We start from the raw sequence: 19,873 nt of genomic DNA, 5'->3' as shown, positions 1-19,873 counted from the left end.
ATCCTAATCATGTCCTGCATAATGTGTTTGAATTATTACCATCAAATCAGAGGTACAGAATCCCAAGATTCAAAAAACTGAAACTGGAACACTCGTTTGTGCATCAGGCGATCCTTGAGCTAAATAAGACACTTAATCGTAAATCCAGAGTATTGTAAAAGTTCTGTGTTGTGTAGTGGGATGTAGTAAGGTTTTTTTTGTTGTTGTTGTTGGTTTTTTTTGAGTGTGTGGATTAAGTGATGTTGTGTAAGAGATGATTGTTGCAATCATGGAAAATACTGTGATGCAAGAAAAATTTCAGACATGTTCTGACAATAAAGTATCATATCATATCATATAAGGTCACGTGACAAAAAATGTTACATGCTATTGGTTATCATTTCATACTATTCTTAATACTATTTAAAAATAATAATAATAGTAATAATAGGCCACATACAGTACATAAATCCATGTAAGCAGTATGCCTCTGTTCCATTCTGATCAATGCCACTGTTTCTTCAATAAGGCACTTTTTCAGTGCTAATCATGAGCAACAGTAACACTGGGTGGCACTGTCTGATCTGCTAACAGCTCGGTCAGATCCTCTGGGCTGTTCAGCACAGTCATATGCCAAATCCCAAGCTTTAACAGGCTTTCATAGAGTGTGTGAATGTGCGTGTGTGTATATTGTAAGTGTAAAGCAGTGGTCTCAGCAATAATCGGTTCAGGAGTCATGTGTTGGTCTTTGAAATTTGTCACGTTAACTGAGCAGTGAATTGGGGGTAAATGCATTGGGATGTTGTGAAAAAGGCAAGATATCCTTATTTATTGCCTTAAATGGATTTGGCATAGTTGTTAGTTCCAAAAGCTTTGAGAGACCGTATGATACGCATTACACAGACACTTTGATATGGTAATTTTTTGTGTGTCTTCATGCTTGAATCTTTCTGTCATGAGAAAAATGGACTGTAATTATATATATAAGAAAAAAAAAAAAAACAGAGATTCAATCCCCATCTCATATTGCTTTTCTTTATAGCCTATTACAGTTTTTTACAGACGCTAGGACACATTTCTCAATACTTAGGTCACTTTTGCAAAACTCTTCACACAGTGAGCACAACAGAAGTCTATGTGGGCTAAACTGAGGATCAATTATCATTGCTTTGGCACAAAATGCATTCAATGACTACATCTCTCAAATTTCATGAATTCTTTTCTCACTCAGACACAACAACTGCCAAAACTCTTTGTACGTACAGGCCAATTTGCACATGCTTACATACTGTTTTCAAAACTGTTAAACTTATGTTCAAAACAATAACATAATACAAAACTGAATAAGACAGCAATTTGCTACATTCCTACAGTAATATTTTAATAAAATATATTTTAAATCTTAAAATTAAATGCTATAAAAACAATTGAATTGTATCTGTATCAGTGGATGGTGTGTATACAAATTCTTGTATTTTGGAATTATAAAAAATTATAAAAATAAATAAACTACATAAAATATTGACAATTTCTGCATCATTCCAGCAATATATATTGCAGTGAATTATAAACAGAGATGTGTCCTTGTTTTACATAAGAAAACATTGTATAATGCTACATGTTGTTAGTGTTTTTCAGGTCATTGTTTTGTGGGTGACAAAGTGTGTTTGTCGGCTGTCAACCTTTGCTAGTGTTCTGAAAGAATAAGTTGATTTGAGACCTGAATACAGTGTTTTGGTAGTTGTAGTGCATTTTGAATGTGAAATGAACTGCTTTGCCAAGCTGAAAGTTGGTTAGGAGAACTGTGTGAAGAGTTTTGCAAAAGTGACCTAAGTATTGAGAAATGTGTCCTAGTGTCTGTAAAAAACTGTAATAAGAGCTCATATATTGCAGCATTTAATCATGCCACAGAGTCTTTTACTGGATATAAATATTTATTGGTCTTTATATGCTATATGCATCTTCAAAATATAGCTTTAAAGTGGTTGTTAATAAAATTGAATGAATCTGTTGTCACTTACTAAACCGCATATCATTTCCAAACACTTAATTTTTATTTTTAATTTATAAATGTGTTGTTCAGCAATTGAATGGGGACAGGGGCTATTAAGCTTTAAAAAATAGACATAAAAATCACTGTAAAATCACCATAATTTAGTCCACATGACAAATACGCTTCTGAAGACGGTTTAAATTGGTATTTCACGGAAAATCTTTTTCATTTATATTAATGTATATTCAAATAAGGCACATCCTGCCATGTCAAACTTATTTATGACATCATATTTGAACACAAACGAGATTTCAGAGCTATTGAAATGAAGATTTCGGTGAGTTTTTTTTTTCTTCTTTTTTTATGTGCTGAACAGAAAAGAAGATATTTTGAAGAATGTAGGTGACCAAACAGTTGATGGGCCGCATTGACTTCCATAGTATGGAAAAAAAATAAAAAATACAATAGAAGTCAGTGGGGCCCATCAACTGTTTGGTTACTAACATTCTTCAAGTTCAAAATATCTTCTTTTGTGTTCAGCAGAAAAAAGAAATTCATACAGGTTTGGAACAACTTGAGGTTGAGTGATGACAGAATTTTCATTTTTGGGTGAACTATCCCTTAAGCATGTGCACAGCCAACATTTGACATAGTGTCTTCTGTGGACACCTGCTTATGAAGAATCTGTGTTCTGTATTGTAATAACTTTAATGTGCTGATCATTTCAGCATAAAGCATGTAGTGACTGTGACTCAGTGTGTGTGACACACAGAGGCTGTAAGGCTTCTGTCATTAATGCTGTGTGTAAATAGTATCACCCGTATCTCACAGCTTGATAGTGACCATATGTGCCATATTTTTGTTTCATATCTCACACATGCAGCTGAATAATCAAACATACAACATGAATTATGTATCAGTCTCTGCTGCTGCATCAGTGGAACAATGTGGGCAAAGATCTCTATGTCTCTCTACTATTTTCCTCATCTCTCTCTTTGTAAAGCTCCTCTCATTCAGATGAGTGCTCATGAGAGTGTTTTTGTTTGTGTACGAGTAGTGTGTGTGTGTGTGTGTGTGTGTGTGTGTGAATGAGGGAAAGGGTGACAGAGTTCATATATTTGTGTATATGTGTGTGAGGTGCACAATTTCAAACCCTTTCAAAGCCTCGATCACGATATGTATTCAACTATGAACGTTTTTAGAAACTCATATATTCATGGCTAACACAGTAGTCTGCAGACTTTATACACCTCATTGAAATCTTTAAAAATATATATATATAAATATACACACCCCATATTCCAGAAATGTTGGGAAATTTTTAAAATTTCAATAAAATGAAAACTAAAAGACTTTTAAATCACATGAACCAATATTTTATTCACAAAAGAACATAGATAACATAACAAATGTTTAAACTGAGAAATTTTAAACTTTTATCCACTAAATGAGCTCATTTCAAATTTGATGCCTGCTACAGGTCTCAAAAAAGTTGGCACAGGGGCAACAAATGGTTGAAAAAACAAGAAATTTTGAAAAGTTTCAGCTAGGATGACATCTAGCAACTAATTAAGTTAATTGATATCAGGTGTCTTACATGATTAGCTATAAAAGGGATGTCTTAGATAGGCAGAGTCTCTCAGAAGTAAATATGGGCAGAGCTGTGAAAATTGTGGAATACTTTAAAAACAATGTTCCTCAATGTCAAATTGCAAAGGCTTTGCCAAATCTCATCATATACAGTGCATAACATCATTAAAAGATTCAGAGAAACTGGAGAAATCTCTTTGAGTAAAGGACAAGGCTGAAGACCTTTATTGGATGCCTGTGGTCTTCGGGCCCTCAGACGATACTGCATCACTCAACAGCATGATTGTGTTAGTGACATTGCTAAATGGACCCAGGAATACTTGCAGAAACTACTGTCGGTAAACACAATCCACCGTGCCATCTGCAGATGCCAACTAAAGCTCTATCATGCAAAAAGGAAGCCATATGTGAACATGGTCCAGAAGCGCCATCCATTTAAAATGGACTGTTTCAAAGTGGAAAAGTGTTCTATGGTCAGACGGGTCCAAATTTGACATTCTTGTTGGAAATCACGGACACTGTGTCCTCTAGGCTAAAGAGGAGGGAGACCTTCCAGCGTGTTATCAGCGTTCAGTTCAAAAGCCAACATCTCGGATGGTATGGGGGTGCATAAGTGCATACGGTATGGGCAGCTTGCATGTTTTGGAAGGCGCTATGAATGCTGAAAGGTATATAAAGGTTTCCAGATGACGTCTATTTTAGGGAAGGCCTTGTGTATTTTAGCAGGACAATGCATAACCACATACTGCAGCTATTACAACAGCATGGCTTCGTCGTAGAAGAGTCCGGGTGCTGAATTGGCCTGCCTGCAGTCCAGATCTTCATCTATAAGAGAAAAATACGTCAAAGACGACCATGAACTCTTCAACAGCTGGAAACCTATATCAGGCACGAATGGGACCAAATTTCAACACCAAAACTCCAGAAACCCATAACTTCAATGCCCAGACATCCTCACACTGTTTTGAAAAGAAGAGGAGATGCCATGGCAAACATGCCCCTGTCCCAACTTTTTTGAGACCTGTAGCAGGCATCAAATTTGAAATGAGCTCATTTTGTGCATACATTTTTTTAATTTCTCTGTTTAAACATTTTTTATGTTATCTATGATTTGATATATATATATATATATATATATATATATATATATATATATATATATATATATATGCAGGGTGCGATTTGTAGGGGGGGGCGGTCTATGTATCTGGTCTATGTATCCCTGCCTCTGCTGAATTATTTTTATCCTACTCCACAAACCACCAACAGAGCATATAAAATACCAAAAATAAAAATCTTTTTTTTAAAACATCGCCAATTAAAACGCTGTGTTTATATAGAACTGTCCCTTTACGACCTCAACAAACGGGACACTTTTCAGAGGCGCATTCTGACTTGGCCTCAGCGCCAGGCACAAGTCAAACGAGCGCGGGAAAGGTAACTTAGGTGAGGACGAGGGAGCTTCAGTTGAACAACAGTGAACAGCGGTCAGATGAGATGCTGTCAGGCTATGTCGGTAAAACTTAACACAACTGTCCAATCAGCCGTTATACTATGCTCATGGCGCGCACTCAAGAATTGCATGCGCAAATTTGTTGACATGGTTTTAAATTGTTATCCAATTTGTTGGCCTTAAAACGTCTTAAAAATGCACATATGCACACCAGGGAAATCTAAATTTATGTATAAATGTAATAAATGTACCCCCCTAGCAAACTACTTTTTCTGATCTCGGTATGAAACCCTGCATACGGCCTGGCTTATTCTATCTAATGAAATATGAGGTAAATGTGCATTTCTCCAAATATGCACACTTTTGGACTAAACCTTTGTATGTGTATGCACTGTGCTCAAAAATACATGGGACCAAACGCGATTAAATGTAAAGGTTTGTGTCTCTTTATAAACTACCGATTGATTTTGCATTTCTATCAGAAATTAAGAATTAGTGTCTTTGTAGTGGTGCAAATATCTAAGCTATCTAATACTTCAAATCTCAAGGTTAAATCAGAATATTTTTTTTGGTAAAAATGTTTCTGTAACAGCTGCCAAAAATAGTATATAGCTATACTGTGTTTTTTAACAAATTAAAAAAAAAAAAAAAAAAAAAAAAAAACTTTTCAAAACATCCCCCCCTTCTGTTTTTTTCACAAATCGCACCCTGTATTGGATATATATATATATATATATATATATATATATATATATATATATATATATATATATATATATATATATATTACAAAATAATTTGAACTCTTAAATTACTAGAAAATCAAAGCCATATATCTAACCAAGATTTATTCCAAATTTGAAGGTGAAATCACACAAAATGAGCTTGCTAAAATGTTTTCAAGTAACAGCGTTTTGTCCAATTTCAAAACGGACACAGAATGTCTTGAGTCATGAATTTTGAGTGTTTGATTGATACTTAATTTATGATGATTACTAAAATATGGGATAGGTGGGAAAAAAAGGCAATAAAAAAAGCAAGTCAAGTGTCCTGCTACCAGGACAGTTAATAGGCTAAAACTGTTTTCAGTAATTGAAAAAAAGCTGAAATTAAATAAAATATAAAAAATATATAAATAATAAAACTTACACAAAAATTAGAAATGTTGCATTGAAAAAAAAGGGGGTCATGACCTGCGTTGTTTTATTGTTTTATAATGTTTCCTGGGGTGCACTAATAATGTTAGTATGCTTTTTACATCAAAAATCATCAATTAATAAATAAAGGGCATTTTTCCTACTCTGATTTTAGCCCTCTTATTTGAACGCTCTGTTTTAAGGGGCGTGTCTGCTGTGAGTCTTCAGTGTAAATGCCCACTGCTGTGATTGGCTAACATCTTTCCATTTGAAATAGCTAAGTATTACTCTCTACTTTTAGCATGTTTTTACTATTACAGCTCTCAATGTTAACTAATTGTGAAAAGTGTTGCATTACATTTATGGCATTAGAACATTGTAGCTGATCACAGACATGTTATTGAGAGCATGAAAGCAGTGATCTTGTCATTGCAACTCAATTTCTGCACACTAACGAATGCTTTCATAGTAACTAATAGTGCAAATGCATTGTAAATAAGAGATTTGCCGTTTTGGCGTGTGTCCAGGAAAACTTGCGCTGTTTGATTGACAGCTCCAGCGATTGTAAAGGGAGTGTTCTTTGATCGATTCTTTATATAATTTACTCACCATTTAAATAACAGATTATTTACATCCTATTAAGAGAAACAATGCGAAGTTGACCTTTTAGTCACTGTACATGACTGTACATGAATCATTACATATCAGATCGGGCATTAGAATTAAAACAGTTACTTACATGTTGTTGCATTACTGTCGAGTCCATATAGTAAAAGTCTGTTTGCAAAGCCTGTGCTGAAATGCAATTGATTTACCAAAGAATCCACAGTGAAATAAATACAAATAAATCAAATAAAATATGAATAAAGTAAAATACGAATACAAATAAATAAAGCTCAACTGAGACTTTGGTAATGCATTGGTAAACTGAATTGGTAACTGGTCATGCTATTCTTGTCCTTTATCGCTATTCTCTACTCATCATCTCACTAACACGCTAGTGGGCGGGGCTAACGTTGCAATGGTGAAGTAGGCGTTGATTTCTTCTGCGGAGGCGGAGTTTCACCTATCTATAGGCACATTCCTGGATCAGTCGTTCAATGGGCCTGGTGTAAATAAAAGCTTTTATCCTGTAAGTTTTCTTATAGTATGACCTTATATATCAAAAGCTTGTATGAAAAGTTGATTTCTTAATTCATGACCCCTTTAATGCTAAATAATATTTAAAAAAATTATAAAAATGGCAAATGCACATAACAAAATTCCTAAAAATTAAACTAAATTAATAAAAATATTAATAAACACTATAATAGTATATTAATAATAACACTAAGACTCACAAAGTTCACAAATGGACTGGACTTGATCTCTGATGTGCAACAAAACAGGGTCCTCTTAAAGTCATAAACTACATTAGTGTTTACCTGACTGGAAAAGGGCTGAAGTAACTGATCCTCAAAGACAGACTACCCTCCTCTCTAATGTGATAAAGGTGATTTCACTACTGCTGTAGGGCACACACACACACACACACACACATGCACACACACACACACACACACACACACACACACACACACACACACACACACACACAGAGCTGTCCGTTCAGTGTAAATACAATTTAATACCCTTAATAATTGATGAAGCCATGAGCTTTTGAGAACCTTTTAGCAGCCCATAGTTTCCTCTCTCTCACTCATGTGTAATGCTCTGGTACAGGGTGAATTGAGTGAACGCAGCTCTCTGATTGGCTACAGCTATTGCCTGGCAACGGTGACTGAAGTCCAGTCAGATGCTCGGCCAGAAAGATCCAAAGAGCAGACACTGGATCACATTATCCATACGTGTGTAACTGGAGCGTTAGGGTGTGTGTTTGATTTTATGTCTGTGCATCAAAAGGAGAGGAGGTGTCCTGGGTTTTCCTGGATAATGCTGGGAAGTTGGCAGTGTTTAGGAAGGAGACAAGTATCACGTCCCTGTGGGATTCTCTGTCGGACTACACTACACAAACTCTTAGGGTGAGTCCCATTGGCTTCAGTTACGCCACATGCATAAGGATTTGGTGCTATTTTCATTGTTTAAATTTCAAGAAACCACGCTTAAAATTGATATAGTAGTACTAGCACTGGGTTCAGACTCAGAGCCGCATCAATATCACTGTGGTTTTTGAGGTTAATGATGTCATGAGGTCTTTTTCAGCGGTGGTATTGATTCTTACTGGTGCCAATCATGGTTCTGCTTTTTGATACATGTCTTGCGTACCTTCCCTACATGTGATTTTTAATGCGTTTTTAGAATGTATTTTTTTCTGATAGTATGTTAATAACTTGATAAAGAGGCCCTGTCCTTGTGTGGCTATGAGGTGAATATCAGCTGCTGAAAGCCGAAGATGTGCGTTGAATGTTGAGGGGCTTCTGTCTCTCTGGGTCAGTTCTGTGCCAGGCTGCAGGGGGCACCGCCTGACGGGGCACTGAGGGAGGAAGTACACTTGTTCTGTGTGCTTATATGCTGTTAATTGCATAATCCTGACTGAATTACTTAACCTATGTGAAGGCAGCCAGCTGGAAAGAACAACGTGTTATTTTGTTGTGTGTGTCTGTGTTGGTCTGCAAGTCTGGGGGATGGGAGAAGTTAAGAAAAAGTTAGCTTTTGTTTAAGCTTCAGGAAACAGGAAGGAAACAGGATATACAAAGTGCATTTGTGTGAATGGTACAAAAGCCTGTTTGAAGACTTCAGATCAGTAGCCAAAGGAAACCATCTGCTGCAATTTGCAGTTGTAACCCTCTCTGATTCTTTAGCACTAAACATTTAGTTCACTTTATCATACAGAATGTCCTCTGGGCACTCTGTCAGTTCTACTCAATGGAAACACAACACATCAGAGTACCATGGGGCGTAGTACTAAATTTAATGATAATGAAGATCTGTATTACATCAGTTCACTCAGAGACCCTTATTCACATAAGGCGTCGCCGTTAACGCTTCTCATTTACTTTGAATGGGTGACGTCACGCATCGCCGAACTGAACTGTGGGTTCCGTCGTGTCGCTTCACTCGCGTTGCTTGCGGCAGAAGTTGAAAATTTCTAAATTTTTCATGCGCCAATGCAGGCGTCAGCCAATCAGATCACCTTATGCAAATACACCGGAAAGTGATTGGCTGTTGTCACTATGATGGTCGCGTCAGCATCAAGCTTCAGACACGCCCTCTGTTAAGCGTTAAAGCCGACGCCCCGTGTAAATGCAGTGTTAACAGATTAGTTCACACAAAAATGAAATTTCTGTCATTATTCACTCACCCCCATGTCGTTCCAAACCAGTAAGACCTTTGTTCATCTTTGGAACACAAAATTAAGATATTTTTGATGAAATCCAAGAGTTTTTTTTTTTTCCCATAGAAAGCAACGTAATTACCGTCATTCAAGGTCCAGAAAAGTAGTAATAACATCATTAAAATAGTCCATGTGACTACAGTGGTTCAACCTTAATGTTATGAAGCGACTAGAAAACTTTTTGTGAGCAAAAACAAAACAAAAATAATCAACAAATTCATTCTCCTACGCTGTGTCGGCGTTCTGACGTAAAACCTGGAAGCGGTGGACATAAACAATTCTGCTTTGGATCAGAGGAATAAATTACATTTTAAAATGTTTTTAAAAAGTAAACATTTTAAATGGTGATGATTTTCACATTATTACTATTTTTACTGAATTTTTGTCAAATAAATGCAGCCTTGGTGAGCATAAGAGACTTATTTCAAAAACATTAAAATAATCTTAACCCAAATGTTTAAATGGTAGTGTGTGTGAATGTGATTTTACAAACCATTATTTCTAAGATTTGTGCTGTCTTTCATATTTATGTGGACTTTTTGTGGATAATAAGAAAGTGATATAAACTTGTTCTTCTTGATATAAACTCTTACTTTATAATAAGGGGTGATTCTGCAGGACCCTACAGCCTGATGACTGAAAAAGAACCTGCTTTTTAGTCAATCAATTTGCTAAAAAATTATAAGAAAGGCCTGTAGTTATTAGATTTCCTTCACTGCAAAAATAACTTTATTCATCGGTATTTTGTCAGTATTTATGAGTAAACATGATAAGTTTACTGTAACACGGTTCGTAGATGTGGGAAGAAGGAGGCGGGAACCGGCGAACATTCAACAAAACTTTAATTCCAAAATAAACAAATACATGAGAAAGTAATGCCGGCAGACCCTCGCGGACGTCTGCCGGCCACACAAACATAATAAAACATAAAATAAAGTCTAGGCCTGGTCCTCTCTCGTCCTTCACTGTTTTTGCTCCTCCTTTTATGCTTCCGGAGCTCCTCCGTGAGAGACTCAAGGCTGGTGCGCCTCATTAACTCTCGCACCGTTCCCTCACGGCTCTCGCCCGCCCTGCTCGCCACATTTACTCATAAAGATTTATAATGAAGAGTATATCTTGAATCTAGTTTATTATTAAACCCATTGTTGGATAGTTTTTTTCCTCGTTTTAAGCATAAACCATTTAATTTTGTTCAGATTTGGTTAATTTTTTCTTCTTTTTTTTTCGTTTTTTGGGGGGGATCTTTAGATAATAATTCTGGAAAACGAGACAAAAATACTTATTAAGAAAAATTTTTTTTTTTTTCAGTTTGATGCTGTAAACTCCATTCACACTGGCTGAATAAATCAACTTCTCAACCAATATGTAAAAAGATTTCCAGGTGCAGTATAATGTGTGTTTGAACTCTAGGTGAGTTTGGGCCGGTATCAGTGTTTCATTCATTGCCTGCTGTTTCTCAGCTGCATGTGGCACCTCGTCACTAATCACCATGGCGATACGGAGAGAAAAGGAACAAAAACATCTGAATATTCAAGTGATCGTTGCCAAGCCACAAAAGGCTTCCATCTGATTGGTGGAGCTCAGCGTTCTTACTATGGAGCTTTCACTTTAATGATGTAAAGGCGTTCATTTCACCTGTATGAAAATGACTCAGTACAGCTCTGAGGTGTTGGGGGATTGGAATAAATTTTCATTGTGTTATTCTGTGTGTTGCAGAAATACAGGCAGTGCATGGCAGGGCTTCTCGCCCCGCCGTACGGAGTGATGGACAGTGGGGCTACAAATGATAGTGAGTATCATACGCAAACATACACATTCACACAAGGCATCAATGATGATTTCTCAGCAATCTTTCTGTTTTATGCAGGAATGCCGGACAAAGAGAATCTCAACAGCGACCCTCTCAATTTTATGTCAAAAAACCTGAATAAGGTAGGATTGTTCTATCAGTTATAGTTACATGTTCTCATTCATCACCTTTACATTTTAATGGGTTATATAGAATCAGTTTTGCTTTTATTTTATTTTTTATTTGTCTGTTAAAATGAATATTCACATTCGCTGGTAGTGTTTTGCCTGTGTCTATGTTGATTACTAAGGGATCTTTTCAAAAATAAAAAATATACAGACTTTCTCTTGTGCACAAGAAACTTTTCACATGAGCGTGGATTTTTTTTATGTGCTCATGCATTTTATATACATTTCCAGTTTATGTATACTGTCTATAATATATTTCCTTTGTGCATCACTGTTACTATGAAAACGAGAAAAAAAGAGCAAGGAAGCGCATGAATTAATAAAGATTAATAAATAATTTGGCTTTCATTAGGGTGGTATAATGCTAATATACAGCTTTATGTTCACTTTAACGAATCCACTGTGACGGCCGAGATACTGCACCCTGAAATGGGCTGATGATGCAATACAGCTGTGTGCATTGTCCTATTTGCCAAATTCAAGGGTCCCTAAAAAAGACTGATAACAAAAAACTCAAAATTTGGCTGTGGTTAGGGCAGTACATCATATTTCAAGGCCTTATGTCCACTTCAACAAATTTAACTGATGAAACTGTGGTATGAAATGGGCTAATGGCACAATAGGTGGCTCGGTGTTCATTGTCATATGCTAAGTTTAATGGTTCATAAAAAAACATTGGTAGGCAGTATATTTATATTGTCCCAAATTGAAATTGAATGGCCAATTAAAAAACTATTGGTACAGTAAAATGTACTAAAATTTCATATTTCACAAGATGAAACACCCTTTATTAAACTGTCAGATTTAAAGGTGCCGTCAAACTTTTTTTTTTACAAGATGTAATATAAGTCTAAGGTGTCCCCTGAATGTGTCTGTGAAGTTTCAGCTCAAAATACCCCATACATTTTTTTAAATAAATTTTTTTAACTGCCTATTTTGGGGCATCATTAACTATGCACCGATTCAGGGGCTGCTGGCCCTTTAAATCTCATGCTCCCTGCCCCCTGAGCTCTCGACTCTATAATACAGTGCATTTACAAAGTTCACACAGCTAATATAACCCTCAAATGGATCTTTACAAGCTGTTCGTCATGCATGCTGCATGCATGCTTCGGGTCATGTGAGTATAGTATTAATTTGGATGTTTATATTTGATTCCTTACCAGTTTGATAGTACTCCGTGGCTAAAGCTAACATTACACACTGTTGGAGAGATTTATAAAGAATGAAGTTGTGTTTATGAATTACACAGACTGCAAGTGTTTAAAAATGAAAATAGCGACGTCTCTTGTCTCCGTGAATACAGTAAGAAACGATAGTAACTTTAACCAACACTAGCCTACATTAGCAACATGCTAACGAAACATTTAGAAAGACAATTTACAAATATCACTAAAAATATCATGATATCATGGATCATGTCAGTTATTATTGCTCCATCTGCTATTTTTCGCTATTGTTATTGCTTGCTTACCTAGTCTGATGATTCAGCCGTGCTGATCCAGACGTTACTGGCTGCCCTTGTCTAATGCCTTTCATAATGTTGGGAACATGGGCTGGCATATGTAAATATTGGGGGCGTACACCCCGACTGTTACATAACAGTCGGTGTTATGTTGAGATTCGCCTGTTCCTCGGAGGTCTTTTAAACAAATGAGATTTATTTAAGAAGGAGGAAACAATGGAGTTTGAAACTCAGTGTATGTCTTTTCCATGTACTGAACACTTGTTATTCAACTATGCCAAGATAAATTCAATTTTTTATTCTAGGGCACCTTTAAGGCATCCTTACAGGTGGCAGAGAAATGCTTATTTTCTTTGTTCAATTCTAACAGTGCTTATAAAGGGGAGGCTTGAGCTTAAAAAATGACAAATAAGTAACTGGATTCAACCTTGTACTAGACAAACTGCTCTAATGAAATTTGAGTACTTTTTATCAGCCCAACGCACACATCCTTGCTCCATCAGCCCATTTCACACCACGCCGTGGTTTCACAGCCGCCACAGAGGAGGCATTAAAGCGAACATAAGGCCATGATGTTAGAGGTATACTGAACCCTTGAACATGGTTTTATGGACCCTCACTGGACCCACCATCAGCCCATTTCACAGTGAGGTTTCTCGGCTGTCACAGAGGATTTGTTAAAGTGGACATAAAGCCGTGATATTAGAGATTCCTGCCCTAACGAAAGCCAAAGTTTGAGCAAACAGATCTTTATTAAAGGTTTATTTCACCCAAGAATTCTGTCATTAATTACTCACCCTCATGCCATTCCAAACCCGTAAAACTTTCACTTCATTCGAACGCAAATGAAGATCTTTTTGATGAAATCTGAGAGCTTTCTGTCCCTCCATAGACAGCCTAGGCAATTGAAATTTTGATGCTTCAAAAAGTTTATAAAAAGTTCATTTAATTTAGGCTTTTACTCACATAAAAACATTGATCAGCGAACATAAACAAAAGCTCAACCGAACCTGAATGATGTGGGAGAACAAACCTCTTGCGGAAGCTCAAACGTGCTGCGTAATACGAGAATGAACCTCAGTGGTTCTCGCGTGTGTCAAGCAAACATGCTTGAGCTTCTGTTTACCATGACTGATGTGTGAGTTAATGAATAAAAGCTTTTTTAATTCAATCTGTTCATCATTTAAAGTGATCATGTCTCTTCAGAAAATTTGGACTAAACCAATTCATATGAATTAGTTTTACAATCTGTTTATAAACTTTTTAAAGCATCAAAAATTTTAATTGCATAGCTGTCTATGGAGGAACAGAAAGCTCTCAGATTTCATCAAAAAGATCTTCATTTGCGTTCCGAACATGAACAGTCTTACAGGTTTAGAACGACATGAATTGATGACATAATTTTAATTTTTGGGTGAATTAACCCTTTAATTCATGCGTATCTATACTCTAGTTTTCTTCATGGTAAAATGGCAGTGACGCACAAAGGAAACAGGTTATAGTATACATAAAGTAGAAATTTTAATGTGTGAGCACTGAGCACACAAAAAACTCCTGTGTGTATGTGAAAAGTTTCTCTTGCACAAGTTATAGTTACTTAGGAGTACGCAAAATGTTTCTATATATTTTTTATTTTTGCAAAAGTCCCTTCAGGGGCTCCGTAGATGACTGCCCCTGTACTTTGGACAATAAAAATTAAATTTAAGATTTAAAAAAATAAATTTTTAAATTATCTGTTTTCCAAGAGTGACCAAAGAACAGTTTTGATGATTAATTTGGCAGTAATTCCTAGTTCCATCCACATAACTCAAGACCGTCGTCACCTCAATTTTATGTTTATTTTGTATAATTAATTGAATTTAAAATCTTTTGAAAAAGATCTTTTGTCATCTACACTTGCAAATTGAGTGCAGGCAATTGAATCTCAATGAATAGACCCTTTTACTGTTTGTACACAATGATGACGTAGCAACGTATGCGCGCGCATTTTGGCAACGGAAGTGGTGAACCTATGGGGAACAACACCACTTCCGTTGCCAGAACTTCTAACAGTGTTAGCAACTCCGAAAGTGATATATATATCTACTGCTTCACGAGCGGATTAAGCAACACAGACAGATAAAGTTATTTTAAAAAGCTGACTTTATCAAATGGTATCCGGCTATCAGATCCGTGTAGTCGAGTGGATAGAAGATGTTAGCAGATGGCCAAATACAGTGGCCAGATATATATACATAAACCAGGGCTCTCAAGTTTTAAAGACCGGCAAGAATGACAAATATCCAACAACATGACATGATTTTTAAAGTGACCAATAACATCGACGATGTAATACACTATAATTTATTTAGTGCTAATAAAATTATTAAGCCTATTTGGAGAGAGAGATGTTAAATGTGACAAAATGTCAGTCATCGTGTGATAACGAAAATATAACTAGGTCTAGACTACTGAGCAGGTGTTTTCAGTGAACAGGCTGTAAAACTGTTGACAAACTAAGTTCAGACACTTATGAAAAACTGATGCTGATTATCTAGGAAACATTCTCTAACAGCAGTCAAGTTGTCGTTGTTTGTGTCAAACAAGCTGTGAATTTGTTGTAACATTAAAATAGGAGATCATGACTTATTCTGTGCTCAAAGTGATGCTCAGAGCTCCAGTATTTTCCTCTGTGGGTGAACGAGGATGATGGTGAACAATTCCAGGATATGCTTTTTTTTCATTTGTTGTTGCGTTAAATCTTACCCAGATACAATAGTGCTATTTTCTGATTGGCTACTGTGTAACCTCTTTCTTTTTTTGATTGGCTGATAAGTGGCAGGCTACTCCAGGGGAGATGCGCTTGATTCCTGCCCGGCGCAGCGGCATATTAAATATATCAAAAATAGTTTTTCTGCGTGAGAAATACAATGTGTGGCGGGAGTGCGTGACAAAAGACCGAAATGAATGACTGTCATGCTCAACATGCTTACACTTGAGAGCCCTGAAAAACTTTCAGAGTTGTTAACACGTTAAAACCAATAGGCAACAACACCACTTCCGTTGCCAAAATGCGCGCGCAACTATTTGATCACGTGAGCTGTAAAAGGGTCTTGTGCTGTAGTTGGAAAATAGGCTGTGCTGAGTGATTTCTGTGCCTCACTCTCAACTTCCTCTCTCTCTCTGTTCCGAATTTTGCTTCAGGTCCCATCAGAAAAGATTTTGAGGGCAGAAAAAGTCTTACGTAATGCTATTCTGGCCAGAGCTCCCCACATGATCAGAGACAGAAAATATCATCTGAAAACCTACAGGTGTGTGTGTGTATTGACATATGTTATATGGCACATCATATGTAATATTTATTCATCTATACCATAGTACATATCTGTGTTCAGCGTGACCTGTATGTGTGTTTGCAGGCAGTGTTGTGTCGGCACGGAGCTGGTCGACTGGCTGCTTCAGCAGAGCTCGTGTGTTCACAGTAGAGCTCACGCTGTGGGAATGTGGCAGGTTTTCCTGGAGGAAGGGGTCCTGAATCACGGTACACAACAAACACATACTCCTGTACCATTTGCTGTTGTGACAGCCAGGTTAAAGGTAGTGTAGGCAATTTCAGAGAAGCTAGTTCTGAATGCATAAGTATCCACCCTCCCTTCTGAGTGTCTCCAAAACAACACCTCCTTCAAAAATCATGAACACACACAGCCAGAGCAGAGTCTGCAATGCGTCACGAGAGATGCCGTAAAATCATGTCTCAAAGTATTTAACATAACATTACAATAATAATGAATGTAAACAACTTAAAGAGCTCTGACTTGTACCACCTGACTGCTGCAGATTCAGGATATTGTTTCCATAACACATAATTCAGTCTGTGAACATGAACAGCTCTGAGTAGAACATCACGGGTTGCCATCTCTTAGTTACGGTAGTTATGGCGTGAACGCAGCATAATCTCATTGTTTTGGTTTTCCGGCCTCTTATTGCTACCGGTCCCAACTTTTTTGGAATGTGTAGCTCTCATGAAATCCAAAATGAGCCAATATTTGGCATGACATTTCAAAATGTCTCACTTTCAACATGATATGTTATCTATATTTTATTGTGAATAAAATATAAGTTTATGAGGTTTGTAAATTATTGCATTCCTTTTTTATTCACAATTTGTACAGTGTCCCAACTTTTTTTGGAATCGGGTTTGTAGTTTTAAGTTGCGTCCCAAATGACGCACTATACACTATGCACTTATGCACTATGTACTCATCCATGTAGTGCTTGAATTGTATAAGGTTATTTTGTCATTTAACATTGGAGTCTGACAGCCCCTCCCCCTCCACTACATAATTAAAGCTGTGACAATTGAGTGCATGAAGTGTCCAACATTCCACAATTCGTTTTTTCCATCAATTTAGTGCATCATCCGGGTATTTAAAGTGTACTTTTTCTTTTTGGGATTTTCTGAACGCACTACTCGCACTATTTATACTTAAAAACGTCATAGAATAGTGCATAAGTATGCGAATTGGGATGCACCTTTTGTTTTTTAATATTTTTATTTAGCTTTATTTTTATTTCAGTTTTAGTAATTTTAGTACTTTCAACTTCAACTTATTTCAGATAGTTGCCATTTATTTTTTTCATGTAACCAATAACCAAACACCAAACACACTTAATAGTTTTAGTTAACAATAACAACACTGCTTTTATGAAGAAATCAATTAGGTTTTTTAATTGACTTCAAAATCACTTTACATTTTGTTTTTGCATTGAGGTCTTTAAAAACTGAAGAAAGATGTTAGTGTAACCCCTCACCCAGGTCCTACTTGCCCCACTCTGCGCAGACCTCGAACCTGGGTCTCCAGCGTGGGAGTCGGACGCTCTAACGTGGAGGCTAAAGACCGCAGTTTCTAGCATCAGTCGCTAGAGCACCTCTTGAGTTCAGGGGAGTGAGGTTTACACACACAGCGACTACTAGCTGGCCTCTGTTACACTCACCTCCCTAAACCTCACTCCCATCGGGGTCACGGCACCAACGTAGCCCTTCCATTTCGCACCTGCCCGCTCCACGCAGAGCGCGAACCCGGGGCCAACCACTTGGGAGTCGGATGCTCTAACAAGGAGGCTAAAGGCTACAACCCCTAGCGTCAGTCACTAGAGCATCTCTTGAGATCAGGGGAATGAGGTTTAAATGCACAGCTTCTACTAGCCTACATCTGTTACACTCACCTCCCCTAAACGTCAATCCCATCCGGGTCATGGCACCAATGTAACCCCTCCTGTTCGAACCACCCGCTCTAATCAGGACTCGAACCCCAGTCCGGCAGCATGGGAGTCGGGCACTCTAACAAGGAGGCTAAAGACCGCAGTCTCTAGAATGCCTCTTGAGATCAGAGGAGTGAGGTTTACTTGCACAGCGGCTACTAGCTGGCCTCCGCTACACTCACCCCCCTAAACCTCACTCCCATCCGGGTCATGGCACCAATGTAGACCCTCCAGTTCACACCTGCCCGCTCCAAGCGGGATGCGAACCCGGGCCTGTCCGCATGGGAGGTGGGTTCTCTAACAAGGAGGCTAAAGGCCGCAGTCTCTAGCATCAGTTGCTAGAGCACCTCTTGAGTTCAGGGGAGTGAGGTTTACATGCACAGCTCTTACTAGCCTACGTCTGTTATATTTACACTCCCATTCATTTCTAGGGCACTTGCTTAGCTGTCGCAGCTGAACATTGAGTTCTGTACTGCATAACAGGAATTACCCAGTTTGTCAAACCAAGTAATAGCTTGATAAAATAAAAATAATCCCCCATGAACTTCTTAAAATGACACCAATAAGAGCTTCTGAATAGCTTCATGCACCAGATCACATGCTGTATTTCATCTCTCTTATTTTTTATGTCGATAGTTGACCATGAGCTCAGCTTTCAAGATAAGTACCTTTTTTATCGTTTCCTTGATGACGAGGAAGAGGATGCGGTGTTGCCTAGCGACGATGAGAAACGTGAAGCTGAGGAAGAGCTGCAGGAGACCCTCCTCTTCCTCTCTCAGATCGGCCCTGACGCACACATGCGAATGATCCTCAGGAAACCGTGAGTGACCAACAGCGCCCCCTGCAGTACTTATTCATTTGAAATTTGCATTTTGGTCCCATTAGGACAGGAGTGCTTGATACTGCATGTTACTATTTCACTCTTCTTGAACTCCTCCCTTCTATCTATGTGACATGCTCCCTTTACAGGCCAGGTCAAAGAACAGCTGAAGACCTAGAGATAATTTATGATGAGCTGCTGCATATCAAAGCTCTCTCTCATCTATCTAACACTGTAAGACCTCCATACAACCTCTGTGCCTCATTTACACAATAATGCCTGGTATGAACATACTAACATGAGCTGTGATCGTGCTGCCCCCTGCAGGTGAAGAGAGAGCTCGCTGGTGTCCTCATCTTTGAGTCACATGCCAAAGCAGGCACTGTCTGTGAGTTTCAATGCCTCTTTACTGCTTTTTAGATTCTGATTATTAACTAATACAAATTTTGAAAGAGATAGGTTCACAACCATTTAAAAGTTTGGGGTTTCTAATATTTTTTTAAGACGTGCCTTATGCTCACCAAGGCTGCATTTATTGGATCATAAATACAGTTTATAGTTAAAGTTTTCGGTCCCACTTTATATTAAGTGTCCTTAACTATTATGTACTTACATTTAAATTAATCATTTGATACCATGCACTTATTGTGTACACACATGTTTTTACATTGCACTTATATTTTTAAAACATCTGCATGTAATTACATCTGTAATTATTTTCTGTAATTACATTTATAATTACACTGTTGACCCATCCCTTACACCTTACCCCTACCCTTAAACCTACCCATATACCACCAAAGCTTACCCGTATCCCACCTCAATAGCAGCAAAAGTGTTTTGCAATTCAATATGAGCCCAATAAGTACATTGCACTTATTTTTT

The 19,873-nt window shown here is 37.6% G+C and overlaps 1 protein-coding gene across 1 annotated transcript in view; it reads left to right on the top strand.

The window, feature by feature from the left end:
* rapgef4b (Rap guanine nucleotide exchange factor 4b) overlaps nt 1-19,873 on the top strand; it is a 48,077-nt gene that overhangs the window by 15,295 nt on the left and 12,909 nt on the right. Inside the window, exons 5-11 of the mRNA XM_067374839.1 lie at nt 11,202-11,274; nt 11,353-11,417; nt 16,111-16,217; nt 16,326-16,447; nt 18,805-18,988; nt 19,138-19,222; nt 19,316-19,376. Of these exons, the coding sequence (XP_067230940.1) occupies nt 11,202-11,274; nt 11,353-11,417; nt 16,111-16,217; nt 16,326-16,447; nt 18,805-18,988; nt 19,138-19,222; nt 19,316-19,376 (697 nt within the window). The remainder of the gene's footprint in view (nt 1-11,201; nt 11,275-11,352; nt 11,418-16,110; nt 16,218-16,325; nt 16,448-18,804; nt 18,989-19,137; nt 19,223-19,315; nt 19,377-19,873) is intronic.

This window comes from Chanodichthys erythropterus, chromosome 21 (assembly GCF_024489055.1).
Source record: "Chanodichthys erythropterus isolate Z2021 chromosome 21, ASM2448905v1, whole genome shotgun sequence".
NCBI classification, from domain to species: domain Eukaryota; kingdom Metazoa; phylum Chordata; class Actinopteri; order Cypriniformes; family Xenocyprididae; genus Chanodichthys; species Chanodichthys erythropterus.
Note: the sequence above shows the minus strand (reverse complement) of the source record. Positions and strands in the feature narration are given on the sequence as shown.